General features: G+C 28.9%; 1 protein-coding gene across 1 annotated transcript; it reads right to left on the bottom strand.

Moving 5' to 3' along the window:
• Positions 1-2,266: 2,266 nt before the first annotated feature.
• On the bottom strand, positions 2,267-13,771 carry LOC129910553 (SEC14-like protein 2). The gene is made up of 8 exons (XM_055987979.1): positions 13,257-13,771; positions 4,421-4,490; positions 4,274-4,317; positions 4,101-4,218; positions 3,745-4,035; positions 3,484-3,683; positions 2,643-2,952; positions 2,267-2,582 (listed from the first exon to the last, which is right to left on the bottom strand). Exons 1-8 carry the CDS (start codon positions 13,314-13,316, stop codon positions 2,440-2,442), a joined length of 1,236 nt encoding a protein of 411 aa, XP_055843954.1. The 5' UTR covers positions 13,317-13,771; the 3' UTR covers positions 2,267-2,439.
• Between the last annotated feature and the right edge of the window lie 3,255 nt (positions 13,772-17,026).

Genomic DNA, 17,026 nt, shown 5'->3' with positions numbered 1-17,026 from the left:
TAATTATATTTAAAATAATAATTAAATTTAATTATATTCATTTAATATAATTCGTCGTTCAGAATTTTATATTTAAGGTGTAAATATCAAAGGGCCAGATTTAAATATTTTATTTTCTACATTAATACTAATTGTCTTTTTTGTGATTGGTTTTTGTGTTACCTACAATAAATATAGGAAATATTAGTATTATTGTAAAAATTATCCTATTAACTGTGATTTGACAAACAGAAACAAACATTTGGAGACTTAAACAAATTGAAAACATGATTTAAAAATCGAAACGGGGTTGGATCCAAATTCTTGTAAGATATGTTTTGAAAAAATCTAAAATGCTAAGATTCATACGTAAACCCTTTCAAAAACAAGAAAAATATTTCTAACCTTAAAAGGTATTAAATAGTGATTGTAGGTAGTGTCGTTGTCTGGAAAAGTGCAGGTTCATAAAATTAAAAAAAAAAAAAAATGAATTCAAGACACTTTTTGGTAAGAAATCCCAAGAGTCCAGCGAAATTCATGGTCCTTTTTTTAATATATTGTTGTATTTTATCAGAATTTTATTGGCCATGAGAAAAAATCTAAAATATTTCCTATAAATCATGAAAAAAAATGTGTTTTTAACGAGGAATGTTTCGTGCACGAACTACGTACGACAGAAGAATCAGTGAAAAAATGTTAAAATATCTATTTTCTAGGTTTTTCAGGTAGTTATAGAATATCAAATCAAAGATATTTACAAAACTTATTCTATAAGAATTTATTCTGAGATTGAATCTTTTTTTGGCTAGACTAAAAAGGAAATATTAATATAAAAAAATAAATTTGGACTAAAGTGAGATTTTATTTAACACAAAAAATAACTATTTTTTCACATACATATGTACCTACACGAAATTTTAAAATCATCACAACCTGTCTCAATTTCAACGATATTGCGTAAGAAAACAAGTAAATAGAAAACCCGCTGGATCTTCCAGCGTCAAAAAAACATGAACTTTCATTTTCAGATTTTTCGGAATATGTAAAGCAAACCAAAAATCAATTTACATATACACATAATATGTATACAGGGTGTCCCAAAAGCTAACGTCGAAACGAAAACGGTAGATAGGGTAGGTGGTGACAGTTATCAGAAAAATAATAAAAAAATCGCAGCCATATATTATGGGAGTTATGGGCATTTGAAAAAAATTCGAAAATATGGTCACCCTGTGACGGTTTTTCATGTGCCGTGACTACAAATCTTAATTTTTCTCATTTTTTTCTTTTGTTACGGAACCTTGAATAACCCTGCTATCAAATGCATTAAAAAATTTTAACTCATCTGCATCAGTTTTAATGAAAATATTACTTTTTTACCCAACTTAGTACTAAAAAATTTTACATGACTCTAATTCAATGAGCCGTAGTGTAAAAAAAAATGCACTACGATATTTCGGCAAGTTGCCTCAAAAGTTGTTGTGTTCAATTCTCTTTTCAAAATGGTATAACATTGTTGGGAATATTTCATAAATAACCGAGATAAATTTTTTTTTCTTAAGAAATCCGACATGTAAAATTTATTCATAATGTATTACCCCACATAAAAACATAACCTCGAAAGCAGCCAAAATGACGTTTTTTGACATTTTCTAACGGTAATATTTAAAAACCTTGTTGACCAGTGTAATTCGTATTTTTTATTGTATTTATCTTCCTCATTGAACAAAGCTCTCATGCATGTAATAGATTATTTAAATGATCAATAAAAGTACAAGATTATAAACAAAACAAAGGTTGTTGTCTTTGCTACTGCTTCAACTCGAAAAAATGAAGGTTTGTGAGCTAACTAAGTACAATTTTAACTTAACGTTACGTTGCATTGCTTACGAGGAAATAACATTTTGAAAATAAAATTTAAAAACGCTCCATTTGTGATCTCTTTTAAATAGTAAAATTATAACCAGTTTTAGTTGAACACTAACCGATTTTTAGGCAAGTGTCAAACATTTAAATGTAAATTTAAATGTAAATGGGAACGAAAATCAACCACTTTAATCCAGCTTGCTAAAGTTAATACAATCCGCTATAATAAAAGTTAAAAGTAAAACATAGTTTTTTGTTTTTAATATTTTTTGTGTTAATTGTATTAACTTAACAAAACATATTAACGTTTTTATTTTTATACAAAGTTATCACAAATTCGTTGGATAGGACTATTTATTTTATTTTTTGGCTTCTGGTAAAAATAAAATGTACAAAAATTGCCGCTTAAATAAACTTAATATACAATAAATCCCTTTATCTTTTTTACAATATCATAATAAGTATTATACATAACATACACCACCCTTGCTTAATGAGTATAGACGTAAATACATTATAACAATATACAAAAAAATTAAAAGATTTTACTAGGAATTTCTTTTTTTTTAATAGAAAAAAAAAAACGATAATAATTTAACTCTTTTCAACTAATGCTGTTGCTTGGAAATCCTCTGTTAGCTCTTCAACTTCATCATCAATATCTGTCACAAGTTCGACACAATAACGTAGTTTTTTATTTCGCAAATAACTATGTGAGTTATCAAATACTGCAACGTCTGTAATGAAAAAAAGTATAACTCATCAAATTTACATATGAACAAATTTTAGAAACTTACATTTGGAATTTGGTCGACAGTTGATAAAGCCTATTTCGTCCATTTCATTGGAGTACACTGTGGCTAAGGAGATTTCATCTGTTTTTTCACCAGTCTTATTATCAATACTGTAAATGCCAAATTTGATGTCATAATCAGTTGTTCGGAATTCCCATGTCAGTAAGCGATCTCTGGAATCTTCGGCCACATCAAATTCAAGTTTCAGCTTTTTGCCCTTGTTGACAGTGGTTTCGATGAAAGTCTTGCCATTGTCGTTATCATCACTCTGTTGGGTGTACAGTTCTTTGGGAATTTTACCACCATAGCAAATCTGAAATTGTCCACGAAATTCTCATCAATATACATACATATCAATAATCTTAAATGATTGATTTCGAAACAAATTTTATTGATTAAAAAATAAATCACACTGCTTTAGAAATCGAAGTTAATTGCTAGAGAGCTATTTATCAACGTATACATAACAATTTGTTTTAATTTCAAATAAGGACTTTGTAACGTAAAGCTACACAGTTTTTACAGTGATTGAGTCTTTTCATTCTATTAAAGGAAATAATAAAAAAGCTAAAAATCACTATTTGAAAGGTTTTGTTGTTTGAAAAACCATTCTTTCTACTAATTCTCATAGAAAAATGTCACCAATTAAAATTATTCGCATAGTCAAAACAAATCTTTCTTACAAAAAAAAAAAAAAAAATGGAGTAAACTTCGTTCTTGTTGATTCTCATCAATTGGTGTCACCAAACACAATGAAAATCGAAAATCTGAGTTTATTTGACTCAAACTTAGTTAACTTTTGAAATATTTGTTGATTAAAGAAGAATAGTAAAATGTAACTTACTAGAGACTTGCAATCAGGATCACCATTCTTATCCACCAAATTGCCTCCGAATCTCTTTGGGAATACATCTGGATCGACATGAGAGAACATTTGTGACTTCCATTTATCTGATCCACTTTTATAAATATTAATCTTGCTCATTGTGTATTCATCCAAAAATTTCTTCACAAAATTAAAAGCAACCGAAAATAGTTTAGGAGCTTAAGATAGAAAAATTCATAAATAAGACGTGAAAAATATTTGTCATAGATTAAAGTTTACCATTTACAATATAACACATTTTGAGAAGTTCTGGATAATTAGCTTCGTACTGTTTCATCATGGTAATTATAAGTTCTGCAGCAGGTCGCCAAGCATACTGTTTGAGATTGAAATTAGACATATCGAAGAAGACAACTAATTGTCGAGCTTGTGGGCCGAATGTTTTGCTACTTTCATATCCAGCTCTCATGTATCGATCCAAAAGCAGGACTGTGTATTTTTGAAATTCAAATTTTGTAACACAATGAAGCATTCCCCACATATCCATGCCAGCGAAAGAACAAACAATGACTGCAAGTAGAAAGTTATGTATTAGTTTTGTTACATTTTTTTTATAAAGATTAAAATAAGTTTACTTGGTGATCCTTCTTTATCAAATCCAACAAGTCCAGATGGTGTATATTCAATTAGTACTTTAGGACAATCCCATTTGTCGATGTTATCTACATTCCACATGGCACGGGTTTTAAGACTCTAAAATATGATAAAATACAAAACTGAGTTTGTTGTAATTTTTTTTAGAACTTACAGTTCGCAACATTTTCTCCGCTGCTTCAGCATTCCATTTTCTGGCTGAAATAAGGAAAAGAAGGATTGAACAAAATTAAATTAATCAATTGAGGTGCCTTTAAAAGCTAACTTCTCTCAAATGCAATGTTTCAAATTTTATGCTCACCTCGAAGCCATCGAAGAAGGTAGTAATCATCATGTTCAGGTTGAATAACATCAGCAACACTTCGACGAAACTAAAAAAAAAATTGAATGAAAAGTTATTTAGAAGTGATAGTAAAACGTTTAGCAGATATTAAGTTGTTATCAAGAGAAATACGACATAGTTACGCCTCCTATGGGATTTTGAATAAACTTTGAGCTGATAAACTATACTTTGTACTTAAACAGCTAATAAAAGTAAAAATAGTTTCAACTTTTGCTTAAAAATAACAAATATTACAAGGTTTTCAAAAACATTCATTATTCCAATTTTTTAATTAAATAAAATGTTTAATATGTAGTTATAAGAAATACACAAATTTTAGATTTGATATACATTTTGCTCATCGGCTTTATGCTGCGTAGTACATTGAAATCTATAAAGCATTCTAATTTATCAGCAATTTATTACTGTCAATATCGTCATCATAGGAGTATAATTGCCTTGATTACAATAATTTGACTTAGGAATATAGAAAAAAAAAAAAACAAATATATAAAAAAACAGCAGGAAACAAAGAAAATGTGCTTAAGGCAATGAGCTGTAGAGATTAAGATAAGATTCATTGCTGCAGTATTTTACAATATGTGCCCTTAATTATGAAAGTGGACTAAGTCACTCCTAAAAATGGCCTCAAATCTAGCCTTAAAATAATTATTATTTAACGGGTAAAGTTAATTTGAAAGCGAAATTGCAGTAAATAAACTTCTTTATTGCTTCTCTAGTGATTTCATAAAAGAAATATAGTTAAATCGTTATAAGAAAATTATTATGTAGGTAAGTTTTTCTTTAAACAATGCAAAAACTGACTTAGTCCACTTTCATAATCATGGGCACATATTATTATTAATAAATGTTTTTTGATAAATATTTTATTGCATTTATTTTTAATTGTAAATATGGATTTGAAAAATATAATCAGCCATAATTTGTATAATAATGTTCCGCATCATTTATTAAAGTATCGTATAATTCTACTACAGCTTGATATGAATTTATTTTTTTGGAATTGATGCATTTTACTTGTGATATAGAGGTTTTCCATAAACTATTGAAATAGCGAAAAATGTTTGTCTCACGAATTTATATGTTTGTCTTTTTTTTATTTTTTCCCAAAACAAAAAAAATATGTTACGCATACGCCTCAGTGACCGCTTTAATTTAAAAAATTGTAATAACTAAATAATGACTAAAAAAAATCTCTATTAGGTTTTATCGTTAAGTTTATTTTATCAATATATACTACTTCAATAAAACAGAAAGAGAAAAACGTGAACTCCTAGAATCCTTGTGTCCAAGAAAATCAACTTTATTTTCAGAATAGCATAAAACTAGCATATGAGCTCATAAAAACCTTGTAAATTTTATTTACATATTCATTTAATTTTCGTCCCTTTATTATCCTAAGATACTCTTAAGCCATAAAGGATTCAAAGTAGCTTATGTGGCTTGTAAAACAAATTCCATTTCGATTTTTAAACTACTTTGTCTTAGTGGTAGAAGAAAAAGGCGCAATAATAACAAAATGTTTCATAAAAAAAATATATTTTTATAAATACTCAGCACGAATGCAAGAAAAACTTCAATCATATTTATATATCTATATAGTGCATACATACTAGTCTATAACTTTAATGAAGTAACGTTAATTGAATTGAAGCGTGCAACGTTTCAGCAATGAAAGAAAAAACCAATGCAGCGTTTAACTTCCATAACACCATAGTAATTATTCCAAAACTCTTCAAGAAGAAAAAATTAAATAATTTAATTGTTTTTGAAAAACAACAACAAAAACGAAGCAACAATTTGCACGCAGCAAAATTTATTGTTTTACGGGTAATGCACGAAGTCAATAACTTGTTTCACAACACCTAAATTATATTGAATTTTCACTATATACAAAGTGGAGTTGAAGACGTAAGTTGAAATAAGACACCAGCCAAACACATTTGTTGAATTTCAATCGAAAATGAAATCGAAAGCAAAATAATGCAAACGCTATCAAAAACTATCGTTAACTTTGCATTTTCAATTTTTAAAATAAAAAAAAAATAATCGGAAATTTATTTTAGCCGGAAATCTATAATATTGCCATGTGGGGCATATTTTGGCAATCGGAGGAGCTACTGATAAGCTTTCATTTATTTTTTTTTTACCTGACAATGGCACGGTTATATGAATGAAGGTTTTGCTTGGCATGCAAATGAATCCACGCGCGCAGGCGCAACCTATAGCTAGTTAGTAAGTTAATTGAGCGCTCTGAAATGCAAATAGTTTTTTTTTCAAGAAATGTCTTTGACCTTAAAGTATTGTTGTATTTTTGTGTATTGTTTATTTTTCTACTTCTCATTCGTCTTTGAAAGTAAAATTTTCAAACAAGAAAAAAATGAGGAGTTCATGTTCGAGCAAAGAGTTACTTCTTAAATAATAATATCATTAATTACGTACCAAAAGAGACCCGTTTTTTGTTCGTGCTTGTTTGTTTGCTGCGTACCTCTAAATTACAGAGAAGGAATTTTGACCAAAGAGAGATGGAATGAGGGTCACCTTAAATGTGCTTCATGAATTTGTAATTGTTTTCACAGTTCTTTTGGATGTTTTAATGTAATAAAAATTATTTTTTCAAGTACATTGCTGAGTATTAATTCGAAATTAAGTCAACAGTTTCAATTTTGGGAATCTGACATTAGTTTGGTACAGCTATAAAAGTCTTCTTTTTATTCAATACAACACGCAAAAGCAAGAAAACGTTATTAGTTTAAATTGTTTTTCGTGAACAAAATGTGAAAAAAGACAAGGCTATAAAATGGCTTTATTAAATAATATTTTTATGCTTTTACGCAATGAAACTTTGAATTAGAAGAAATATTTTCGTTCTTGGTGATTCTCACGTTACTTAATGACTTATAGTCAAATGGTAATTTGGAGTGGAAAGTTCTGCTTAAACTGTTTTTAATGGCTAATTTTATATTTTTGGAGGTGCTGAACACGAATCTGATGTTGTTTAATTATACTTTTTCACGACAAATATTAGAAATCATTAAAATAAGAGAGATGAGGTGGTGGTTGACAAAATTGATGTCTGCGATGCTGATTCTTATTTAAAATATAGTATAAGGAAACAAAATTTCTAATAAGGGAAAGTAAAGTTCAAGTCTAAATGTCTAACGATTTGTGTTCCTTTACTCAAGGTACCATTCTTGGCAACTAAAAATAATAAGGCAGCGTGCAAACTAGCGTTTTTTTACGCCATTTGCTGCTACAGGAAAAATACACGGTCCAGTGCGGTGACTCAGTATCAATCTTCTGCTCTTGCGTTGATGCTGTGGTGTTTGCGAGTCTTTTTTCTCAAACCTTCAACGCAAGACTAAACGATTGAATTACGAAAATGCGGAAAATAAAAAAGGTTTAAATCAGTAAAATAATACCGATGTTTTTTCTTCTCATTTCCCCAAATAAATAAAGTGAATTAACTTTATTGACCTACTTTATTATCCGAGTCCCTGTAAAGTGTCGTTTGAATTAAGGAATATAAACTTTGGATGTAAGGGAATGGTCTGTTAATTAAAAAAAATTTTAGGTAATTCATATTTCCAAAATTTCCGCTTTAATTCATTAGAATCATAATAACTTATGATACAAAAAATTACGCAACATGGTGTATTCCAATTTTGAGACATCAAAAAGAAATAAATTGCACGACTGGGGTCGCTCTTGCTCTTATGGTAAAAGTTACTCTAATGTTTTTCATTGAATGTTTTTCATTGAACAAAATAAGGGAAAATTAAAAATTTGATATTTTCACGAAATTTCGTTAGTGGTGCAAAAAAAATTAAATCTGTTTTTATAAATAATTAAATGCCGTTTTAAATGATCTTTTACAAAAAACTAAGTATGCCATTTTATTTCTAGTATAAAAATGAATTTTTAAAAAAAAATTTTCGAAAATCGTTAGAGCCGTTTTTTAAAAAAATAATTTTTTATATATAAAAATTTTCTAACATTTAAAAAAAAAAAAGTTGGTATGCAATTTTGAATAAATAATTAATTTACACATAAAAACAAAATTTCAAAATTTTTTACCAACTCGTTTCCAAATAATTGATTTTTCAAAAAAAAAATTTGAAATATTTTTTAAAAATCCAAAAATGTGTTTTTTGAAAAATTAAAATTTTTTTTAAATAATGATTGTTTAAACGTTTCTGTATTTAAAATTTGGTCGAAATCTGTTTTGTCGTTTTTGAGAAATTCATAAATCCAAAAAACCGTTCTATGGCAGGTACCGTTAATAACGGTACAAAAAATATTTTTCTTCATTATCAAAGGAGGCTCTTATTTGTAACAGTAAGCAGAAAATTTTTAATCAAAATCGTTAGAGCCGTTTTTGAAATAAATCAACTTTTCTGTTTCCGTTATATGACAGGTACCGTTAGTTTTGGTCCTAAAAAAAACTTCAATTTCTCCTCTAGGGAATCACCCAAAAATGTTAACTACCAAGTTTGAAGAAAATAGGTTCAGTAGTTTAGGCTTTAGCTCGAGGTTCTTACAGACAGACAGAATTGCCGGACCCACTTTTTTGGCATTCTCCATCATCGTTATGTAATGTAAAATTGTTATCTCGAGTTCGATTTTTTTTACGAATCCTAAACTTGCCCTATAGCACCTATATCGCAAGTAAAAAGGTCAACAATCAATGTTGTTTTATTAAAAAAAACTGCAAAATTCTGAATGTCTCAATGTCATTTCAAGTAATAAATTGTTTTAACACAATTTGTGCACAAGAATAATATTAATCTTATCGGCGCGAAAACAGGTTCTGTGGTTGTAAAATTTTATAAAACAACATTGTGATTCACTTCGTTAACTTCTCTAAAATTTATTACTCTCCCAAACCGGTTGTAAGAAAAACAAACGAAAAACATGATACTTAATAGGTAACCGAAATAAAACTAAGATTCGATAATATTCTTTTAAATTTTTTTTTTACTTTGTCTGTTTTATTGTACAAATATTTGCAAAGCTTGTTTTTATTTGGTAATTTCCATGGTTACCAATTTGATATGGCATAAAACAGTACTTTCAGTTTTAGAACCCAATGTTTATGTTTTTATTTTCTTAAGATATAACAGACATTCAGTTTCTTTAGCCGTATATTTGTGTATTTGTTTTTAATTAGATATATTTAAATGCAATACACCATTCTATATGGTACCATACCATACAAGCTACAATAAAACTAAACAAAAATCTATGCAAAGTTCATAAATTAAGTCGAACTTCAATGACCAACTTGAAGTATAAAAATTAAAAAAAAAAAATACTGCGAAGGACAAGTCGGTATTTTCATTAACATATCGTGCAGATTATATTAAAAGGCACTCACAGGTAGTTTGTGTTTTTTAAGTCACAAAAGCTCTTTCGAGCTTAGATTTATGCGAATTTGTAAACAATGCAATTACGTCTTACGATTAAATTAGGTACTTGAAAGGTTGAAAATTTATTTTATCAATAAAATAAACATTTTTATAAAATTCAATAAGTCACAACAATTTGGGCCATTAAACTTTAATAAAGAAAATTGATTTATTTGAACAAATAATTTACAATTTTATCAACAAAAAAAAAAAAGAAGATTTTTGACCATTTATCTTTCCATTGACCTTGAAAATTGTTTTTTTTTTTTGTTTGTTTGCTTTTTTTTTTAGATATATGTAATTCCCACAAGAACGTTACACCCTGTAGTTGAAATAAAATTATTTTTGATTGCAGCTAAAAAGTTAAAGTTCGTTAGAAGTAATTTCATTATAATTTTTTTTCATTTTGTTCAAGAAAACAATTTAAATTATATAGTATTGCAGGTAAAGCAAGTTTTATCCGCAAGGTTAGACGTCAGAGTATACGATTACTCATTTGAAATAAAAACAAAAAATTAGAAATGAATCAAGTGTATGCAATTAAACATGCGAATGTATCTCAGAGATATTTATACATTTTACATCTAAAACCCTTGTATAGACTATAGACAGTACAAGGCTCTTCAATCGAACTTGATACCAAATTATTGTGTTACAAATATGATTTGAAGGCGTAGTAGCATTTATTATTCTATATGATTATGGTTATGTGATTAAACAAAACAAATGCAAATGCAATTCTTTATAGCAAAAAATATAACTATAAAGTTGTTGTTTTTTTTTTTTTAAATCATATTTTGAAATGATTGAAACTAAATTAAACAATTAAAGCAAGAACGTAACTAGTATTTGGAATAATGAATTTTATTAGAATAAATCATAGTGATACAAATTTAGTCTGGTTTTTTATTTAAAATGATTGCTAATTGTAATGAGACAACAAATCAAAAATTATATTATCATCTTCGAATTAATTTAATACTTATTTTAAAGATTAGTTAAAACAGTTATACATACTTAAGTTTTAAAACTACATGATCTTATCCTGGTGATTTGTTTAAAAAAAAAAAAAATGAATTGAATAAACTGTTTGTATATAATAAATTGCTAAGCGATTCTCATTAAAATTTTCAAATACTGAACTTTTTATGTTTAATTTTCAGAAACTTATTAAAGAGTTTCTCAATTAATGGTATACAGTTAATATTTCTTCGAATAACACATTTTCACTTTCTTTCATGCTTCCCAAAAATTAAAAAGCTTAAATTTTTGCAAGGAGGTGTAACCTATCAATTAAGGCCCATAAATCCGTGGAATCTATCGCTTAACCAGTTCTTAAGGAATATGCTTTTTTCAAGAATTCTTCAATGAATAGTTTTGTTTTATAATGGTCTTATTTTGATAACTTATCAATGCTTATCTGAAGAAAGCTTATCAATTCATTCATGGACAAGCCCACATTTTTTTTGTTAGTTTGCATAAGATATGAGCTCTTGTTAAATCAAACTAAATAATTTGACATATAATTGCGATTAAAATAATAGTAGTGCAAATAAAATAATGATAAAGTTTCTTTTTTACCTTTTTATCATAATAAAATGCTTATGATTATTTTATAAAATGTAATTAAATAATACTAGTGCAATTAAATTATTGTTTTTGAAAAAAAACTTGGTTTTCGATCCAACCAATACATTTATATAGATTTTAATGAAAACTTCCTTGAATGTTAGAAAGAAACCACTTTTGCATTCTTGAGAAGTCCCTAAACCCAATAAAGATACTTTGAAGCAATGTGAAAAAATACTTTTGTATTGCAAAACATACGAAAAATAACTCTTTGTGGAGTTAGAGTGTCCGTCATTTTATAGAGTTTGTTGTTTTGCTTTTTTTTTTTTTTATGGTCTTACTTACTTATATTTAAACAATAATTTTTGGGCTCGCCCAGTCTTTAAAGGATAAAAATAGGGTTTTCATGTAATTGCTAGTAGAGGCCCAAAAGTTATCTCCAAAGTTAAGTACATTCTAAGAATGTTCTTGTCAATACGCAACTTTTGAGATCTCTTATGAGTTTATACTTAAAAACACAACTTCGGGTATAATATTTTAAAAATCAAAAAGCTGCCTGCTCAAACAATGGCAATGAGTGAAGAATTCTTAAACCCTGTCCGTCTGTGGTTATTCATGTGACTGCGAAAAAATCTCCCAAATCTGCGTAGGCAGATAGAATTCATTCCTAACAAATTTCAAACTTACCAAATTTACTTAAAAGGGCAAGCACCCCAATTAAAATGCAAAATTATTCAGATTAAAGTACGAAAAACGTTCAAAAAGAATTTGCTTCTTAGTACCTTTACTCGTGAAGGTACCTATCTTATGTAACTTACATATTTACCAATAATATGGCAGTTGATTTAAACTAGTTACATACGTAGGGACAACCCAACCAACAAATAAGTAATTTAATGTTAAACGTCATTGACAATTACTTATTCAAACATCTTAATTATGCAAAAAATTTAATACCTTACCCATTCAACTATCATAGGGTAAAAAACATTCTAATTTGAATGTCATTACTTAAAAGCTTGACTTTAATTAGGTAAAAAAAAAAAAAAAAAACAAAAACTATATACAATAATAAACCCAACACCAGAACTCGTTCTATGCCAATTATATTGGCTCGTAAATGTCCACCACCAAGTAACAGACTTTAAAACCTTACTTCACAATTCTGTATACATCTAACCAATATCTTTATGGAAATAACAATTCAAAACAAGTTTTGTTTTTTCTTTCAGAATCTAGTCATTCAAGAAACTAAATATCCGTTGGTTACTTTATACTTTTTCATTAGTGTCACGTTGCAAAATAAATCAGTTAAGTTTTGTTTGCGTTGTTTTTTTTTTTCTTAAACATTATTGACCTACAAAAGAAGTTGCAAACCAAGATTTATAAAAAGCTTACAAAGCGGCAAAAAGCCAAGACACAATCTAATTCAGCAATTTATACATTCTAACTTGCATAGCAATCCTATAACTAAGCTTTAAATGTTTAACAGACATTTTGCACGAATTTGACATTTGTCCAAGAAGATTTTGATTTATAGAGTCAAGACCCAAAATCCAAACAATTATAGAATCTTCTCTAGAGCCTAATTTGTAAACAACCCTTGAAAAAAAATAACAAACAATCTTCTACCTACTACGCAAGTACATCGTTTTCATCTCAAATTTGACAGATGAATGCTCGCTCAAATATCGATTAGTCACCACGAATTTGTTTGTTGTAAGTCAACACTAATTGAAATCACCACAAACAAAAAATTGTAATCATCATTATCATCAAGCAAAGTAGTAATTGAGTTAAGGTTTATAGCTACCTACCTTCATCAAGGCAAATCTTTGATCATCTTGTAGATCAGGTGTCTTTTTGTGTTGAGACATGTCACCAATTACACCTTCCGCTGGGCCTCTTTTTTTTCTTCTTATTTCTTTTTTGTGGTAGATTTCTCCTATTTAAATTGTCGGTAAACAATGAATTCTTTTATGACACTTTTAAAATCACTTTTCAACTCTCAAAATGCGATGTTACACACACAATCTTTTCTTGTTTAATTTTGGACTTTCTTTTGTGAAAAGTAAAACACACAGGCTTTATGATTTATTGACAAGAGTGCGATTTTACAAATAATAACGTAAACAATTGATTGCCGCTGGATAATTAAGTATTAAACCAACTTTGACAAGAGATGAGGATGCCACACTACTTGAAACGCACTATAGCTACCGACTTCAAACAGATAAGGTTGGTTAAGTAAACGAAACCTTAACCAAACACAGAAGTTCTCTGACTGAAAATGAAACTTCTCTACTACAGTATCAAGACTCCAATCTTCAATAAGACTAAACAAGTGAACAAAAATGTATAGGAACTTTCGCTTACTTCAGAAAGGTGTTGCCGTTTTCAGTTTTCATAGAAAAGCTTTTCAAGGTTGAAACAAAAGTTGTTTTTATTACTCTTCACAACTTGAGCAAAACCTAATATATAAAGGTGACATGTGAAGAATTAAGCTACTATTCAAAATATTAAGACCTTTTTTTTGTGAGATATGAAGTGAGGAAATGTCCTGAACATTTTTGACATCTTTCATACGAAAAAACCGTATTTGGATGTTGTTAAAGGATCTTCAATGTTTTGACGAAAAGGCGACAGTGCATTGCAGTCTGCTCACAAAATTAAAAGGCTTTTTGTCTTTAATTTTCGTTCTTTTAAACAAAGTAGTGAAGTAAAATAGCAACACTGGTCATGCTGAAAAAAGCTCATCACTCAGAGATATAAACCACAGAAACAGAAACACATTCACTGTGCAGTGAATCGTATTTTCTGGTAACTGAACTCTGTTGAGTGGCGATATGGTGAGCCATGTGTGCATTGTCAACAATTTTGCAAGCAAGCTGATGCACTGCAACAAAGCTAAATGTATTTTTTAGTTTAATAGGCTTTTAAGCGGTTGTCGACATTAAACAAAATCATAATAAAAGCAAAAAAATTTTTTTTGTAAAATTTCAAACTTGTTAAAATTGAATATGTATTAATTTACATAGCTACACCTACATTGATTTGTTTTGTTATAATGTAATACTTTGACCTTGGGAAAGTTCATTGATATTGAAAATCTCAGTGATAGCAGCTGTCGGGTCGCAGACGATTTATTGAAATAAAATTACAAAAAAAAAAACGGAAACAAAATAAAGCTTTTTAAATTATTGTATGATGAGAATTATTGCATTTATAGGCAATTTTGATGTACTCATACTCATTCATTTGCATTTTTTTTTGCGAGTGGAGGAAGTAAAGGTAATTTGATAAACTGTCTTTAAATTTATTTTAAATGTGAAAAGCCTTTTAAGGTAAATTTTGTCTTGTGTTGCCCGAGTACAAATTCAAATGGTTTTGCCTTAGGTAAAATGATCTAACTTTTTGAGAAACTAAAGTTTTGGATAGGGAATAAAAAAGAATGCCCAAAAGAAATGATATAAGAAATATTTAGGTGTCTAGTTGAGAAACGTATGATTTTGAGAAAACGGCTGGCGTTTGAAAATTTATGAATCAAGGGGCACGGTAGTGCCCAGCCAAGTTCTCTAGCAATTTTGGCACTACACCCTCATTTACAGGAAACAACTCAGGCCATTTTCGACCCCCCTCTAACTTCCAATCAAAATTTTATTGATACGAATTTGAACCCAAACTTTAGAACTTGGTACACTTTTACATCTCAGTACTTTTTGTTCCAGCATAATTTCAACATAGGAGAACTTGGCTCCTTTTTTAACAGTAATGTTTTTGTTGTGATATATTTAACCGGATCCCCCGGTTTCGCCAATGATTGGTACTTCTTTTCATTAGTTTAAAAACCCTGTGGTCTCAAGAAGATGACAGATGGTTGTACTTAGTACGTACATTTTCTATCAACTATTGAGATTTGTAGATTTCCAATAAAAAGATGGCTCTTGAAAAACCATCTATGCAAGTTTTGTGTTTTCAAAGTTCAAAATTTTGTTAAAATTTCTCGATTTGAATTCGAAATGTTGAGTAAAATTAGATATTCTTGTGTTTTGCCAAATCAATGGATTGTTAATGTTCAAAATGTCGAAGTTTTAGAACATGAACGAAAATTAAAAGTGAAAAAAATTTTCGGTATTCAAACTAACTATTTTCCCATATTTGGGGATGTGGTCATATTTTTAGCTACCGCTATGCTGGATTAGGATTATTTTGATTCGTTCGATAATATAAGGCATTGATAGGCTACAAGTTTAGCTGTAGTTAAGCTTGTAGAGTTTTGTATGGATTTAAAATCCAAATATTTTTTTTAATTTTGACTAAACCGATAATAGATACGAATTAAGCAACCTTGTCTTCTTCTTCTTCCTTTTTTCTCGGCGCTGTTATGATCTCGATGTCGAGGGGATCATAACCTTCCCACGTTACTGCTTCACACTAGTGATCCGCCTGTAGGGTTCGCCGGGTTGACCTCAGAAATCGGCGGCAAGCCTCCCGGTTTTGTATTGTTCCGTTTCTGAGGCCAACTGAATGCTGGTGTTTTTGCATTTGCTTGTACCAGGAGTTTTTAGGCCTACCTTTCTTTTTATTTTAATTAAGCAACCTTGTCTAAAGGCAAATTAAATATTTAAGAAAGCTTAGGTCACTTAAAATAACCTTCGAAAATCAATTTAAGAAAATCTAATAAATATAACTGAATATATAAATACCTGAAAGCTGACGAAATCAGAGCCGAATATTGTAAAATCCTTAGTGAGTAATCTAAAGCATTACTTTAATTAGTATTGCCGTTTGAAATTTCGAAAAGACATCTACCCTAAAACTAGCGTAATTTTGTTTAATATCTTCTGTTACGCCCAAAATATTATTTTGTCTTTATTATTTTGACAGAGGTATTTGAATCCTGTAACCCCCTCGTCTTAAAGGAAATACAAATTCGCGTACAATTTTAAAACAAAATTAAAAAAAAATTGCATTTTCAAATGCAATTTTTTTTGCAAAACTTTGCTATTCGTTTGCTTGAGGTTAGGAAGACAATTAATTCGAAAGTTACCAGTGTTATTAAATAAAAATGATTTTTATTTTAACTTGTAAAATAATTCTGGACTAGCGGAAAACAATGCAGAGGTGTTTAAAGGCAAATTATTGAATCGAAGGACTTGTACATTACTAAGGATCGGGTTTCCATGCAACTGCATGTTTTTTAGGAACACCTTAGAAGCATGGCAACGAATTATGTATACGAATCAGGAGATTTACTTTAAATTGGCAATCAATTGTTAGTGCATTGTGCATATATTTTTGCATATTTTGCATTTATTTGCCTTTTTTTTGTGCTTATTTTGACATATTTTGGAAATAAATGCATGTTTTTCGTGATTATTTTCCCGAAATTGGCAAAAATAACGAAATTATACGCTTGAAATTTGTGACTAAAAGTGACTGAAAGTCAATTGGAAAAAAGTCAAAAACGTAAGCAAATGCTGTGCAAAACTGACAAACCAACGTTGTCCAAACTCATAAAAAACACGATCATTCACACGATTATTCCATTTTCGGCAATTTTATTACTTTTTTTTTTTTTAAACCC

The sequence above is a fragment of the Episyrphus balteatus genome, chromosome 2 (assembly GCF_945859705.1).
Source record: "Episyrphus balteatus chromosome 2, idEpiBalt1.1, whole genome shotgun sequence".
Lineage (NCBI taxonomy): Eukaryota > Metazoa > Arthropoda > Insecta > Diptera > Syrphidae > Episyrphus > Episyrphus balteatus.
Note: the sequence above shows the minus strand (reverse complement) of the source record. Positions and strands in the feature narration are given on the sequence as shown.